This window comes from Podarcis muralis, chromosome 10, assembly GCF_964188315.1.
Source record: "Podarcis muralis chromosome 10, rPodMur119.hap1.1, whole genome shotgun sequence".
Classification (NCBI taxonomy): Eukaryota; Metazoa; Chordata; class Lepidosauria; order Squamata; family Lacertidae; genus Podarcis; species Podarcis muralis.
Window position 1 is genome coordinate 78003099 of NC_135664.1, and position 17122 is coordinate 78020220.

General features: G+C 50.4%; 1 protein-coding gene across 2 annotated transcripts in view; it reads left to right on the top strand.

Annotated features, from left to right (window-relative positions):
• Window positions 1-2192, top strand: part of LOC144329026 (putative cation-transporting ATPase 13A5) — a 31409-nt gene extending 29217 nt beyond the window's left edge. For both annotated transcript variants that reach the window (XR_013394463.1, XM_077935427.1), the window contains one exon: window positions 1696-2192. Coding sequence is in view for 1 of the 2 variants with exons in the window: in XM_077935427.1 (XP_077791553.1) it covers window positions 1696-1896 (201 nt within the window). In the remaining variant the exon portion in view is untranslated. The remainder of the gene's footprint in view (window positions 1-1695) is intronic.
• Window positions 2193-17122: the final 14930 nt, after the last annotated feature.

The following is a 17122-nucleotide window of genomic DNA, read 5'->3' on the forward strand; positions in this document are numbered from 1 at the left end:
TTTCGCCTGGTGCCTAAACACGTGTAATGGAGGTGCCAGGTGAACTTCCCTGGGGAGAGCATTCCACAAGCGGGGAGCCACCACAGAAAAGGCCCTGTTCTCATGGGGCCACCCCTCTTGCGGAGCAGGCACACGACAACGGGCCTCAGAAGATGATCTTAGGATCCAGGTTGCTTCACGTGGGGAATATGGTGGTCCTGAGCCATTTCAGGCTTTAGAGGTCAAAAGCGGCGCTTTGAATGATGCCCGGAAACTAAGTGGCAGCCGGTGCAGTCGGGCCAGGATCGGTGCAATAGCCTTAAACCATCTTGGCCCAGTGATTAAACTAGCCACTGAATTCCCAAAGTGGCAACTTTCCCCCCATAAAACGCTGCAGCCTCGATGCCTCCAGATGCTTTTGGGATCAGAGGCAGCTCTGCTTTGGAAGGCCAGGAGGCTTGAAAGATGCTCTTGCGCTCGGACCCTGCCTGTGGGTTTCTCTCAGGGGCATTTGGTCAGCCACGGTGAGAACAGGATGCTAGACTGGATGGGCCCCTTTCTCTTTTATATATATACATTTTTATTAGTTTTTTAACATGTCATTTTAATTAAACATACCGTATTTTTCGCCCTATAGGACACACTTTTCCCCCTCCAAAAATGAAGGGGAAATGTGTGTGTGTCCTATGGGGCGAATGCAGGCTTTCGCTGAAGCCTGGAGAGCGAGAGGGGTCGGTGCGCACTCTCCAGGCTTCGCGCACCTCTCCGCAAACAGCGGGAGCCCAGCGCTGGGCTCCTGCTGCTTGTGGAGAGTTGCCTGCATGCTGAAGCCTGCCCGCACTGAGCTCAGCACGTCCAGGCTTCGCGGACCTCTCAGCAAGCAGCGGGAGCCAGCGCTGGGCTCCCACGGCTTGCAGAGAGCTGCCTGTTTGGGGGCTGGGGTCGGGGGAAGCTCGGGCTTCCCCCGCCCCAGCCCCGCGCCTGGGGGGATAATAATTTCCCCCCCTTTATTTCCCCCCCAAAAAACTAGGTGCGCCTTATCGGACAGTGCGTCCTATAGGGCGAAAAATACGGTACTTTTACATCTTCTTCAATTTTTTTGACTTCCATCAGTCCTGCCTGAAAATTTTCCAATCTAATCTCTTAGTATGAATTTCTTATTTTCCCTATTACATTTCAAACTCATAACCAATATCTCTATCTTTTTCTACTTTGTAAGACTTTGTATATTTCTCCTTACAAAACTTCTTGTAGTCCTACTAGCGTAATTTGTTGATTACAGTTGCTCTTCAAATAATTCATATACTTCTTCCAATCTTCTGTAAATCTCTGGTCCGGCAAGTTTCAAATCCTTCCTGTCATGTTGTCCAGTTCTGCGTAGTCCATTAATTTCGTCTGCCATTCTTCTTTGGTCGGAATTTCTTCTTACTTCCATTTCTGGGCTAACAATACTCTTGCCGCTATTGTTGCATATAAGAACAGTTTGACATCTTGTCTATTAATACCTTGGCATATAATACCAAGTAAAAATGCTTCTGGTTTTTTTAAGAATGGATGGGCCCCTTTCTCATGCTCCCATGTTCTTCACTGGAAGCTGCCCAGTGTGGCTGGGGAAACTCCGCCAGATGGGCGGGGTATAAATAAATTATTATTATTTATCATTATCATTATCATTATCATTATCATTATCATTATCATTATCATTATCATTTGTAGGATGGCATCCTGCAGAACCACCGCCTCTGGCTTCTGATCAAGGCCCTCTTCCGCTTCCGCTCCTCCAGCCAGTACCGGAAGCTGCAGTGGCAGCTGGAGGAGGACGCAAAGTGGCCGCCCACCAGTCAGAAGGACTTTGCAGAAGAGCCCAAGAGTGGCGCTTACGTCAACCCCGTCTATGATGAGGCGGGAGAGAACTAGCTGGGGAGGCCGGAGGCTGGCCCAGGAGGACTTGCCAAAAGGGACTTTTTGTGTGCAGAGAGACTGATGGAAACCCACGGGAGATCGTGCTCCTAGGAAGCCCCTCTGACGGTGCGCACAGAGCCTGCCTTTGCTCATCCAGCTCAAGGAGGTTTGCCAGGGGGGCATTTTGCTGTTGGTTCTGCCTGAGTGGAGAAATCTAGGGCTTGATCCCTGTGCCCACGCAAGAGATTTCAGGCTCTTCCACAGGGATCCAGGCTGCTCCAGCGGAAGGGACACCCGAGGGAACACCATCCACTGTGTGGAAAATAAAGACAACTCTGTATTTTTGTTTTCCCAAAGAGAATAAAGTGGGTTTCCCCCCCCCCCCTTTTATGATCGTTGCCAGCCATTTATTTTGAGTTCTGCTACTTGCAAAAATGTGCCGCAGAGTTGGTGCATCTGTGTGTATATGGAGGGCAGGACAAGATTTGGGGGGTTTGGGGAGGAGAGGGAAGACTTCACGGGCATTAAGATGAACGTCATTGAGTTGTCGGGTTGGAAGGGACCCCAAGGGTCATCTAGTCCAACCCCCTGGACGGCAGGAATCTCAGTGACAGAATCCCTGAGAGATGGCCGTCCAACCTCTGCTTAAAAGCTTCCAAGGAAGGAGAGTCCTTCATCTCCCAAGGTCATCCGTTCCGCTGTCAAACAGCAATCACTGTCAGAAGCCTGATCCTGATGTTGGGTCGGAATCGCCCTTTTTGTAACTTGAAGCCCTGGGTTCAGGTCCTGCCTTCTGGGGCAGCAGAAAACCTTCCAAGGGGCAGTCCTTGAAGTGTTTGAAGACACTGGCTCTCGTCCTGCCTCTCAGTCTCCTTTTCTCCAGGCTTATCCCGACCCGACTCCTAATAAGGCTTCGGTCTTAAATTCAGTAATTCTCTCTCAAACAGTCAGAAAGTTGGTGTTTAGCGTGCTCATCCTCTGTGTAGAAATTCAAGGGTCTCAAATATAGAATAGGTAAAGGCAAAGGGACCCCTGACCGTTAGGTCCAGTCGTAGCTGACTCTGGGGTTACGGCGCTCATCTCACTTTACTGGCCAAGGGAAGCAGCGTACAGCTTCTGGGTCATGTGGCCAGCATGACTAAGCCGCTTCTGGTGAACCAGAGCAGCACACGGAAACGGCGTTTACCTTCCCGTCGGAGCGGTACCTATTTATCTACTTGCACTTTGACGTGCTTTTGAACTGCTAGGTTGGCAGGAGCAGGGACCGAGCAACGGGAGCTCACCCCGTCACAGGGATTCAAACCGCCGACCTTCCGATCAGCAAGCCCTAGACTCTGTGGTTTAATCCACAGCGCCACCCGCATTGATAATTGCACAAGGCAAACACACATACATAAGTATAGAAACCACATGTCTAGAGCAGTGCAGCAGAGAAATCCAAAAGCCATCTTGGCTCTCCGAAAGACCCCACGGAGGCAGAAAGCCATCCAGGGAAGTTCCTGAAGGGATTCCTCTCCTCGGCCTTAATGGTTGTGGTTTGCCCATTGCAAATGTTTTGTGTAAACTGTGGCTGGAACTAGGTGAAACTTGCTTAATCCTCAGGAATATCACCCCTTGGCCTGCCTGAGCCACAGGAACCTGGTGTGTGATGTGATTTCTGACTCTCCAGGCCAAAATGCCAAAGCCAACTATTATAAGAAACAAAATAAAAAAATTCCTTCCAGTAGCACCTTAGAAACCAGCTAAGTTTGTTATTGGTATGAGCTTTCGTGTGCATGCACACTGATATGCACATGGTATCTGAAGAGACCAACACGGCTACCTACCTGTTATAAGAAAAAAAACTTCTCCTTTATCCCTTATGGGGTACCTAAGAGCCTGTATAGAATTCCTTATGTAGGTTCTCTATCAGTAAGAGAAAAGAGGCCAAATAGAGAATATGGATTTGTTAAACACAATTGAAAGTTGATACCAGTGACTGGGGTGATAAGGCAATGGGTTAAGATCGGAAATATGAAATTGGGGAAAAACAAGAGAGGAAAAAGTAGGAACAAGTAAAAAAAACATTTCTCCCGATCAGCCAGAACATGGGAAGTCCCCTCAAAAATTTTAATTTGGAATGTATAATTGTCTTTATTATTTGTATTATGATGTGGCAAGATTTGATAGGTGATTAATTGGAATGTTATGAATGAAAAATGATTATTATTATTATTTTATTTATTTTTTTAAAGTAATATTTATTCAAATTTTCATCAATACATAAAGAATCCCCAACCCTAGCCCAAAAAATAAAAAATAAAAATTAAAAGGAAAAGAAAAAATACAAATCTCCAATTACAATTTTTCATTTGCTTAATTCTTGAACGTCCTCACACCTCCCCTTTTGTATTCTAGTTTAATTCGTTATTTCAGCAAATTCTTCCCTGTCAGGGGCTCAGGAGCAGAGGCACAGGAAAGGGAGGAAATAGAGAGCGAGGGGGAGGAATCCGAAGGAAATGTTAGCGATGACAGCGGCCCGAGGTCTCTGAGTCTTTCCAGCGAATCGGAAGATTCACAGAAAGGGGCGCCCATGGTCAGAGCAAGGGGGGTGCCTAGGGGGACACCCCAGGAAGAAGGGGCCAGAGAGCAGCAGTTGGAAATCAGGACCAGCTTCCAGCAAGGGGGGTGCCTAGGGGGACACCCCAGGAAGAAGGGACTCAGAGAGCAGCAGTTGGAAATCAGGACCAGCTTCCCCACCAGAGCGCAGTAGGGGGGAGGAGTCCCAGGGATCGGGAGCAGGCGGCTCACCGCCAGCGGGAGGACATGAGTCAGGATTGGCCACGCCTCCATCGGGGAGCGAGGAAACGGTCAAGAGGAAGGTTGAAGGCTGGGCGCGCGCGCCAAGTTCAAATGCACAGGAGGGCGGCACAGTGAGTAGCCCGGATAGGGAGCCAGGTCCTAAAGCCCGCCGAAAGGAGGGAGAAGAGTCAGGGGGGTCAGTGTCAGCGTCAGAAGAGTCCAGAAAGGATGAGACCACGGGGGGCAGAAGGACCCAGAGGAGAAAGGAGAGACGGAAGAGGTGGAGTAAGGTTAGAGTCTTAAGTTGGTGTACATGGGGTGGAGACTCAGACGGAGCTTCGCCGGTCTAGCTTCTAAGACGTAGAGCTGCGCGCTGCGGCTTGAAAATGGAAACTGTACTTCAATAAAGACTTTTGTACATTACTGCCGGCTAGCGTTGGTCCTCTGTGAGCTGGGACCTGGAGGCGGCTCTGACAGTAAGCTCCGTCTCCTTTTTGCACCAAAAACCTCGCAGCGTGAGTGGGCGCAGCGAGGGGCGAAGATTGGTGCTTCGCGAGCTCACGAAAGTCAGACAAGATGACTACCGAACAGCAAATAGCAGCCCTGCAAAATGCAGTGACACAACTCAACGCCGAGATACTCGCATCCAGGAAGAGGGAAGACGAAGCGGCTGCAGCCTGCAAGGATCTCCAAGCCAGGTTGGAAGTGCTTACTAAGCAGGGGCAACCGGGACCCAAATCAGAGGGAATTGGGCTGGGGAAAAGAGGAGGCAGCCTTGTATCTCATTTCGATGGGAATTTACAGCAGTACCCCAACTTCCGAGCAGACGTGCTGTTTGCGCTGCAACTGCTGGATAAAGACTTTAGAGATGAGCAAGAGAAGGTGGGGTTTATCTTATCTCATTTGCATGGAGAAGCGAAAGCGTGGCTGCGCAATCTGTGGAGAGATAGGGATCCGGCGCTCCGAAGTGCGGATGCCTTCATTAAAGCGATGGATTCGTGTTTTTTATCAAATATAGACATTGATATCGCCAGGAAAGAGATACATGGGCTGAAACAAGGGAGGGCCACTGTGAGGCAGTATCATTCCCGCTTTTTTTGCATTGATCAATGCCCTGGGATGGGAGAAAGATTCAGCTGCAGTCAGAGACCTTTTCTGGGAAGGGTTGAATGGAGCTGTAAAAGACGAAATTGCGAGGGGGGAGAGACCCCAGAGCACTCAGGAAGTCGTTCAGAGGGCGCTGACGATTGGGGTGCGCCTGGAAGAACGTCCATGGAGCAAAGACAAAGGGCGTTGGGGACGCGCGCCAGCGAGAGCCCCTTCCCTCTTTCCCAGGGATGCAGCGCGTGCGCAATCCACGCCTCCGCAGGGAGGGGGAGAGGAACCGATGGAGATTGGAGGTGCCAGGGCTCAGTCAGCAACCAGAGCCCTAACACCGGCAGCAGTCAAAGCGAAGCCTCCTAGAGGGAACAGGAAGTGCTACATCTGTGACAGTGCTCAGCACATGGCGAAAGAGTGTCCCCAGAGGCTCCACAAGCACACTGCAGCCTCCGCGACGGTAACAGAAGCAACTCAGCAGAGAGAACCACAGCAGGGAAACGACGGAGTCTGGCTGGAGGCAGAGGCACTGGGGCCCAGCCAGGCGAGTCAGTGAAGCAGTCCCCAGAGATTTTGCAGCCCACAGACCCCCTCCCGCCCAAACCAGTAGTGCAGCTCACCGCATCGCTCCAGCTACCCAATGGACTCACAATGGAAGTGCCAATTACCATTGACTCTGGTAGTAACGCAGACTTTATAGGACTGGATTTCATTAAGCAACACAGCATAGCGCTACTACCAGCCACGCTGCCCCTGAAGGTTGTCACGGTGGATGGCAGGGAATTGCTCGGGGGGCAGGTCGTGAAGCAAACGCCGCCAATGGTGATGCAAATTGGAAATCACCGGGAAGTCATCAGCTTCAATGTCACCCAACTGTTGGACACGCCTGTAGTATTGGGCATGAGTTGGCTGCACAGGCACAGCCCAGCATTGGCTTGGTACCAGCGCCAACTGACTTTCGGCTCCTCCTACTGTGCAGAACACTGCATTCTGCCCAGCCCGGAAGGGGAAGAGGATGACACACAGCTGCAATTAGGCACGCTGCAAGCAGTGCCCATCAAGTACGCAGCTTTTTTGGAGGTTTTCTGCGAGAAGGAAGCAGACAAGCTACCTCCCCACAGGTCCTATGACTGCAAGATTGACCTCCTGCCGGGGGCGACGCTGCCGACCGGGAAACTGTATTCCATGTCTGAAGATGAACTGCAGGAACTCAGGGAGTTCATAGATCACAACTTGAAGCGCGGTTTCATCCGGGAGTCCAGGGCAGTGGGGGGCAGTCCCGTATTCTTTGTGAAGAAAAAAGACACGCCCCAAAAAAGGCTTGTGGTGGACTATAGGATTTTGAACTCGAAAACCAAGCCCACGGCCTTCCCCATGCCCAAAATCGATGACCTGCTCGCAACGGTGCGAAAAGGACGCGTGTTCACCAAGTTGGATCTGCGAGGGGCGTACAACCTTATTCGCATACGGGAGGGCGACGAGTGGAAGACGGCCATGTTCACGCCCCTGGGCACCTATGAATACAAAGTTATGCCTTTTGGATTACAAAATGGCTTCCACTGTTTTCAAGCCTTCATGCATCACGTGTTAGCGGGACTCCTCTACAAGAAGTGCGTCTGCTTCCTGGACGACATCCTGATATTTTCAGAATCGCAGGAGGCTCACGAGAGAGACGTCAAGGAAGTTCTGCAGAGACTACAGGAGCACAGACTGTACGCCAAGCTGGAGAAGTGCCAGTTCGACATGACGGAGGTGGATTTCCTGGGCTACAAATTGTCAGACAAGGGGCTCGCCATGGACAGCGCCAAGGTTCGCTCAGTGTTGGACTGGAAGAGCCCGCGCAATTGGAAGGAGGTCCAGCGGTTTGTCGGCTTTGCAAACTTCTATCGCAAGTTCATCAAGGGGTTCGCTATGCAGACGGCGGCCATTACCGACACGCTCAGCTCCAAGAAGAAGAAGTTCATCTGGACGGAGCAAGCGGAGCAGTCCTTTCAGAAACTCAAGCGTCTCTTCTCGTCCGAAGAGCAGCTACTGCATGTAAATCCCAGCAGACCGATGAGGGTTGAAACAGACGCCTCAGACAGGGCCGTGGGAGCAGTCCTGTTGCAGCAAGACCCGCATGGGGACTGGAGGCCGTGCGCCTTCTACTCCAGGAAGCTCAGCAAGTCGGAGCAGAACTACACCATCTGGGACAGGGAGTTGCTAGCCATTCATGCAGCATTCAAGGCGTGGAGGCACTTCCTTATCGGAGCCAAACACACAGTGCAGGTCCGCACAGACCATAAGAACCTGGAGTACTGGCGCACGGCAAGGTTCCTGAACCAGAGGCACATACGCTGGGCGGAGTTCTTTGCAGACTTCGACTTCAGGATAGAGTACATCCCAGGCGACAACAACGTCATGGCGGATGCACTGTCCAGGAAGCCGCAATACCTCGAGGAGGCGGCACCAGCGGCGGCCAAGCACATTTTCGCACCGAAAGCGTGGGCGTGCGCTTCGGCAACCGTGGACCTGGATGCTGTACGTCGCGCGCTGCAGGAGGACTCCTTCGCGCAAGCAAAGATGGAGGAGGTGCACAGGGGCACGGCGAAGGACGACGAGTTCCAGATACGCGACGGATTGCTCATCCGCAAAGGGGCCCTCTACGTACCGGGAGACGACCTCCGCGCGAAGGTACTGCAGCAGTTGCACGACGCACCCACCGCCGGGCACTTTGGCAAAGAGAAGACTGTAGAGTTAGTAGCCAGAGATTTTTGGTGGCCCAAGATGCGGGGGGAAGTCGCGGATTACGTCTCGAGGTGCAACACCTGCCAAAGGGCCAAGTCAGTGCACAATCCGCCGGCGGGACTGCTGGAACCACTGCAGACACCGATCGAACCATGGGAGAGGGTGGCCCTGGACTTTGTCACGGATCTGTCCAGCTCGAGGGGCAAGACAGCAGTGCTAGTGGTGGTGGACATGTTCACCAAAATGGCCCACTTCATTCCGTGTGCGAAGGTGGCCACGGCGGAACAGACCGCCAAACTGTTCATAGACCACGTGTTCAGAGTTCATGGTCTACCACGGTCTATTCTGTCCGACCGGGGGCGACAGTTCATCTCAAACTTCTGGCAGAAGCTGATGGGCATCCTGAACGTCAAGATCAACCTAGCGTCGGCGAGACACCCGCAAACCAACGGACAAGCGGAGCGGGTCAACGGCGTCATGCAGCAGTACCTGAGATGCTACGCAAATCAGCAGCCTGCAACATGGGTGGACTACCTGCCGCTCGCCGAGTTCGCCTACAACAACACGAAGCACGTGTCCACGGGGGTGACACCGTTCTTCGCCAACAATGGGAGGCATCCCAGAACCTTCCCGGGAAGAGAGAGAGTGGGGGAGGGGGAGCCACAGGCAGCGGAAGCCTTAGCATCAGAGTTGCAGGAGGTCCACGAACAGCTTCGGAGGCAGTTAGAACTAGCAAAGCACGCATACAAACTGCAGGCTGACAGACACAGAAGGGTTGGGGAAAACATAGGGGTGGGAGACTGGGTTTGGTTAGCAGCCCAGGCAGTGCCGGCCAGATCGTTAGCGAAGAAGAAGCTCGGACATAAGCAGCTAGGGCCTTACCAAGTCGAGGCACAGGTTAATCCAGTGGCTTTCCGGTTGACACTTCCGGAGGGATCCAGAATGCACCCAGTTTTCCATAGATCAGTGCTCACGCCCTACAAAGCACCTCACAGATTTCAGGAGCCAGGCACGGCACCAGACCCGCTCAGGGAAATGCCCACAAGGGGGGGGGTCGCCAAGGGGGGAACCCATCAACGAGGTCACAGAGATTTTAGACTCGAGATGGGGGGAAGAAGGAGTAGAATATCTGCTAGCCAGAGAAGGTGCCCCGGCCAGCGCCAACAGTTGGGTGCCGGACTATGCTTTGGACGAGCCGCTGCTCAAGGACGAGTTTCATGCCCTTTTCCCACACAGGCCCATGCCAGCCGAGTATTTCGACGACTGGCTTTTCACACCCACACTTTCAGCCAGCACATTCCAGGGGTTCACCTCGGACGAGGAACAGGCACTAGACGCACGTTCCCCGGAGGGATCACCCTCGGGGTCTGCCTCAGACCGCTCTTATTGGTGGGACGATCGACCAGAGGAGCAGTGGCCCAAGAAGTGGCTGGGGGGTCCTTGGCAGGCAACGTCCCCAGAGGAGACCGGGGGAGAGACGGACATGAACGTGTTGGGGGAGGACCTGGGGTTCGAGCACGGAGGCCAAGAGATGGAAGCGGAGGAGATCGACGTCGGCGAGAGCACGGAGGACGAGCCAGACTTATCCGGCTGGATGCACGCCACGGGGGACGAACTGTATCAGGCACTCACCCCCACAACGACGGAGCACCCTGTACCCACACCTGAAGGAGGGGAGGGGGGAAGGGGGGGCTTCGAGGGGGGGATGGATGTCAGGGGCTCAGGAGCAGAGGCACAGGAAAGGGAGGAAATAGAGAGCGAGGGGGAGGAATCCGAAGGAAATGTTAGCGATGACAGCGGTCCGAGGTCTCTGAGTCTTTCCAGCGAATCGGAAGATTCACAGAAAGAGGCTCCCATGGTCAGAGCAAGGGGGGTGCCGAGGGGGACACCCCAGGAGGAAGGGTCCAGAGGGGACTCAGAGAGCAGCAGTTGGAAATCAGGACCAGCTTCCCCACCAGAGCACAGTAGGGGGGAGGAGTCCCAGGTATCGGGATCAGGCGGCTCACTGCCAGTGGGAGGACATGAGTCAGGATTGGCCACGCCTCCATCGGGGAGCGAGGAAACGGTCAAGAGGAAGGTTGAAGGCTGGGCGCGAGCGCCAAGTTCAAATGTACAGGAGGGTGGCGCAGTTGGCAGCCCGGATAGGGAGCCAGGTCCCAAAGCCCGCCGAAAAGAGGGGGAGGAGTCAGGGGGGTCAGCGTCAGAAGAGTCCAGAAAGGAGGAGACCCCGGGGGGCAGAAGGACCCAGAGGAGAAAGGAGAGACGGAAGAGGTGGAGTAAGGTTAAAGTATTAAGTTGGTGTACAGGGGGTGGAGACTCAGATGGAGCTTCGCCGGTCTAGCCTCTAAGACGTAGAGCTGGGGCACTCCGGTTTGGAAATGGAAACTGTACTTCAATAAAGACTTTTGTATATTACTACCGGGTAGCGTTGGTCCTCTGTGAGCTGGGACCAGGAGACAGCTCTGACAGATATGATCGAGTATTTAGACATGAAACCAAGTAAGAAGGTAGCCTTTGTTTTTGTGGACGTGGAAAAGGCGTTTGACAAAGTATCATGGAAATTTCTAAAAATATTATTAGACCAGATGGACATGGGAGACCAAATCACAAGAGGGTTAAAAGCAATTTATGAACAACAAGAAGCAAATATAATAATAAATAATGACACGACCGATTATTTTAAAATACAGAAGGGCACCAGACAAGGGTGCCCACTTTCACCTTTGTTATTCATTTTGGTTTTGGAAATATTAAATCAAGAAATCAGATTGGATCAAGAAATAAATGGAATATCCCTAGGAGAGAAAATATACAAAATAAGGGCATTTGCAGATGATTTAGTTTTAATGGTTGAAAATCCAAAGGAAAGCATAGCAAAGGCTCTAGAAAAAATGGAAAACTTTGGAAGGGTATCAGGTTTTGCTTTGAATAAAGAAAAACCGAAACTAATGGTAAAAAACATAGGAGATCAAGAGAAAAAGGAACTGGCAGAAAAATTTGGATTACAAATTGTAAAAAAAGTGAAATATTTAGGTATACAAATAACAATGAAAAATATAAATTTGTTTGAAGATAATTATAAAAAAATTTGGGAAGAAACAAAAAGAGAAATGGAAACTTGGACAAGATTGAAATGAACACTCTGGGGTAGAATTTCGGCTATTAAAATGAATATCTTACTGTCAGGGGCTCAGGGACAGAGCCACAGGGGAAAGAGGAGATGGAGAGCGAATAGGAAGGATCTGAGGGAAGCATAGGAGGGTATGACAGTGACCCGGGAGATTCTATGAGCCTCTCCAGTGAATCAGAAGATTCCCCGAAGGAGGCGCTCAGGGTCAGGGCAAGGGGGGCCAGCGGAGCTCAAAGCGGCAGCTGGAGATCAGGGCCACCAGAGCATAGCGGGGGGGAAGAAGCCCACAGATCAGGACCAGCATCTTCTCCGGCAGGGAGAGAGAGTGAGTCAGGACTGACCACGCCTCCGTCGGAGAGTGGAGGAGCGGAGGGGAGGTCAGTTCCAGCCAGCCCCCCGAAGGGGGAAGCAGTGACAGGAGCAGTGTAGCCGTTAGGAGGAAAGTGGGCGGCTGGGCGCGCGCGCCAAGTTCAAATGTGCAGGCGCGCGGGACAGCAGAAAATCCGGATTGGGAACCAGGTCCCAAAGCCCACCAGAAGCAGGGGGAGGAGTCAGAGGAATCCGCGTCCGAAGAGTCCAGGAAGGGCGAGACCCCAGCGGGCAGGAGGACCCAGAGGAGAAAGGAACAGAGGAAAAGGTGGAGCAAGGCGAGAGTCTTAAACTGGTGTATGGGGGGAGGAGATTCAGACGGAGCTTCGCCGGTCTAGGGATTCAGACGTAGAGCTGCGCGCCACGGCTGTTAAACCAATAATGAACTTCAATAAAGACTTTTGTATATAAAGAACAACTGGCGTTGGTCCTCTGTGAGCTGGGACCTGAGGCAGCTCTGACACTTACCAAAACTTCTGTTCCTTTTTCAAATGATTCCCATAATAGGTAAAGACGATTGTTTTAAAAAATGGAAAATGGACCTGTCAGAGCTGCCCTAGGTCCCAGCTCACAAAGGACCAACGCCAGTTCGTTGTTATATAAAACAGTCTTTATTGAAGCTCAGTTCCACTTTCACATCCGTGGCGCGCAGCTCTACGTCTCAAACTCTAGACCGCCGAAGCTCCGTCTGAATCTCCTCCCCCCCAGACACCAGTTTAAGACTCTAGCCTTGCTCCACCTCTTCCTCTGCTCTCTTCTCCTCTGGGCCCGCCTGTCCGCTGGGGTCTCGCCTCTCCTAGACTCTTCAGACGCTGAATCTCCTGATTCCTCCCCCTCCCTCCGGCGGGCTTTAGGACCTGGTTCCCAATCCGGGTTTCCCGCTGTGCCGCGCGCCTGTACATTCAAACTTGGCGCGCGCGCCCAGCCGGCCACCTTCCTCCTGACCGTTACACTGCTCCTGTCACTGCTTCCCCCTTCGGGGAGGCTAGCTGCACCTGACTCTCCCTCCGTTCCCTCACTCTGCGATGGAGGCGTGGCCACCTCTGACTCATCTTCTCTCCCTGCTGGAGCAGACGTTGGCCCTGACACATGGGACTCTTCCCCCCCGCTACGCTCTGGTGGGGAAGCTGGTCCCGATCTCCAGCTGCTGCCCTGGGAGTCCCCGCTGGCCCCCTGCTTCTGGTGCGTCCCCCCTGGGACCCCCCTTGCCCTGGCCATCGGCGCCCCCCTCTGGGAATCTTCTGAATCGCTGGAGAGACTCACGGAATCTCTCGGGCCACTTTCATACTCCCCTACGCTGCCCTCGGATTCTTCCCCTTCGCTCTCCATTTCCTCTCTCCCCTGTGCCTCTGCTCCTGAGCCCCTGACAGGACCTAACAAAGTTTATATGGCAAGGCAAAAAGCCACAGATCAAACATAAATTATTAACCGACATAAAAGAGCGGGGAGGTTTTGGACTCCCAGACCTGAGACTATATTACGATGCAGCATGCTTTACTTGGATCAATCATAGAATCATAGAATCATAGAGTTGGAAGAGACCACAAGGGCCATCGAGTCCAACCCCCTGCCAAGCAGGAAACACCATCAGAGCACTCCTGACATATGGTTGTCAAGCCTCTGCTTAAAGACCTCCAAAGACGGAGACTCCACCACACTCCTTGGCAGCAAATTCCACTGTCGAACAGCTCTTCCTGTCAGGAAGTTCTTGTTAGAGGACATTCGGCACAGAAACATGTGTGTATACCTTTAAGAAGTTTCTGGGATTAATTGGCTGCAGGTGACCGTTGCTATAAAGGAAAAAAGCTGAGTTTTGTTGCCTGCCTGCAGGAATAACATCCACCAGAGTTTGTGTTTATTTGCTTAGTAATAAAGTCTTCGTTTTAGTTTGGGTTTTTACACCTACGTCTCCTGGAGTCACTCTGTCCTCTGCCACCGGCTGGAAATCCCCCTCCAACAGGTTATGGGCCCAGTCCCCAGTCCTGAGTGGGCAGAGACAGAGCGTGAAAAGAACCCAGAGACCGGAAGCAACTCAGCGTTTCTCAAGCAGCTGGCTGTGTGAAGGCATCGGCAGGGAGTGTCTGTTTGGGACCAGGAGCCGAACATTTTTTCAAGCCACGTGTGAGTAAGAACTGAGTGGAAAGCTGAAAGCTGGGTGGCGCCATGGCTGGACTTGGAGCTGGAGCTCAAGGGGGAGCTTCCTATTTTCCAGTAGAGAAACTGGGAGAGTCCAATTATATGTCATGGAGTTTACAGATGCAGGCGTTTTTAAAGAAAGAACAATGTTGGACTGTTATTGTTAACCCTCCTGTAAAAGAGGAGGATGAAGAAGTAGATGAAGCAGACCAAAGGCTGGAGGACAAAGCCTATGCCAATTTAATTTTGAGTTTAGAGAAGTCTCAGTTATCTCATGTGCGAGACCTTGAAACAGCAAGTGAGATTTGGCAAGCACTGAGAGCAATACATATTAGAGACACTGCTGGCAGCAAAATTACTCTAATGAGAGCTCTGTACCGAGCCAGACTAAGTGAGGGTGAATGTGTTTCAACACACCTTCAAAGAATGTGTGATTTATTTTCACAGTTAAATGAACTTGGGGAACATTTTTCTGAACAGAGAAAGGTTTATATTGTGCTGTCTTCACTTCCTGAGTCATGGGACAATTTAGTGATGACTCTGGAAGCAATCCCAGAAAGCCAATTAACAATGCATTTCTTAACTGGGCGTTTGCTTGATGATGAGGAAAGACGCCATGAGAGGAAGGCCACAACCCCTCACCGTAACTCCAGAAATGGGAGGCAGTCCAGTAAAAGATATGCAACTGATGAGGAGCGGCAACCTAAAGAGGTTGTAGACCACAGAGAGGAAGCAGCTTTCACAGTTAGAAGATGCTATCGTTGTGGGTCAACCAAGCATTTAGTACGACAGTGCACTGTGTCTGTGGGAGAAAATACAAGACAAGGGCGGCCTGTGTTTGCTGGGAAGCGAGGAGACAGGAAGAGTCAAGTCCAGTATGTTTCTGCAGCAGTTCGAGGCACCAGTCACGACGTTGGACAAGACTGGATTTTAGACTCAGCAGCGACAAACATTTTTGTTAAGTCTGCACAAACCCTTGTAGAAAAGCAGCCTTGTAAATCTGTAAATGTAGTACTAGCTGATGGAACAGTGCATGAGTCAGCTGGAAAGGGTAGTGTGAATATCAACTGTTTAAGTACCAAGTTTACCAATGTTTTATGTGTACCAAGTTTAGAAAATAATTTGCTTTCAGTTACAAGTCTTGTTAAGCAGGGATTTAAAGTAACCTTTTCTGGTTCAGGCTGTAGAATAGAGAAAGCTGGAAAAGTGGTTACAGCATCGCTACAAAATGGTTTGTTTGTTTTGAAAGACCAGCTAGTAAGTGAGTCTGGGGCATGTGTTAAAGCCTGTAATAGAGCCTTGCATGATGAGTGCCAGCATCTGTGGCATCGTCGTTTGGGGCATGCCAATTTCCGCAGTATTGCAAAAATGCCAGAATTAAGCAAGGGAATTAAAATGAAAAAATGTTCAGTTTTTCTAGACTGCAATACCTGCAAGGAGTCTAAAAGTAAGCGAGGGTCTTATCCTGAAAGTACTAGAATTAGCAAGAGGCCATTTGCTTTAGTACATTCAGACCTTTGTGGGCCATTTGCAGAGTCTGAAGGAGGAGCAAAGTTTTTTTTGGTTCTTGTGGATGATTATAGCCGGTATACTTGGGTATATTTGTTAAAACACAAAAGTGAAACTGGTCAACTGATTAAGAATTGGGTCAACTATATAGAAAGGCAGTTTCCTTACAAAGTTACCCAGTTGCAAAGTGACCGTGGAGGCGAGTTCATGTCTGAAGCCCTCCAAGTTTGGTTGAAAAAGCGTGGTATTAGTCACCGTAAATCGTGTCCTTTTTCGCCTGAAGAAAATTCAGTTGCAGAACGCAAGATAAGATCTTTACAAACAATGCTAGATTCAATGCTATGTGATTCTGGCCTATCCAGGAAGTATTGGGGAGAAGGAATTCTGTGTGCTAACTACATACAGAACAGATTGTTTCATTCTACCATAAACAACACCCCTCATTTTTTGCTTTATGGAAAAAAACCCTTTTTGGACCATGTTAAAACTTTTGGTTGCTGGGCTTGGGTTCACATCCCAAAAGGACAGAGAAGGAAAGGAGAGCCCAAGGCAAAGAAACTTAGGTTTGTTGGCTATCAAACTTGGTCAAAGGGGTATCGTTTTGCACTAGGGCGTGGCAGAGTTGTAATATCAAGACATGCAGAGTTTTGTGAGCAAGATGGTTGGATACGTTTACATGGAAATTCAGAAGTTGTGTTATCTTCTGATGATACAGATAAATTTGTGAAATCTGAGGAAGAAAAGCCACAAATTAAAGAAAGTTCTGAAAGTGACAGTGATGAGGATTCGGGGGATAAGGATCCCAGTACACAATCTCCTAAAGCTGAACCAATTTCTCCTGAGCAGGATAAATCAGAAGGGGAAGATAGTTCAGAGGGGGAGAGTGTTCAAGTTAGAAGGTCACAAAGAAGCAATAAGGGGGTACCTCCAGAAAGGTTTACTATACAAGAAGCTAAAACTGTTGATGTGAAAAAGGAACCTCGTGATTATGAGGAAGTTTTAAAGTTACCACACCAGGAAATAGTAAGGTGGAAAAATGCAATGAAAGCAGAAATGAAATCTTTAGCAGAACACAATGTCTTTACCATTGAGCCATTGCCAGAAGGAAAAAAGGCAGTGGGCTGTAGATGGGTGTATAAAATAAAACACTTGGCAGATGGTGATGTTAAGTACAAAGCCAGACTGGTAGCACAAGGCTTTACTCAAAGAAAAGGTGAAAGCTTTGATGAAACCTTTTCTCCTACTGCAAGGAGTGAAAGTGTACGCTTATTGCTAGCTCTTGCAGCACAACGTGGGTTTAAGGTAAACCATTTTGATATTGAAACAGCTTATCTTAACGCAAATCTGCAAGAAGAAATTTTTATGAATCAAGCGCCAGGTTTTGAGGCAGGAGAACAGAATTCTGTATATAGGCTGAACAAAGCAATTTATGGGCTCAAACAGTCAGCTAGAAATTGGAACGAGTGTCTTGATAATGCTTTAAAAAATCTT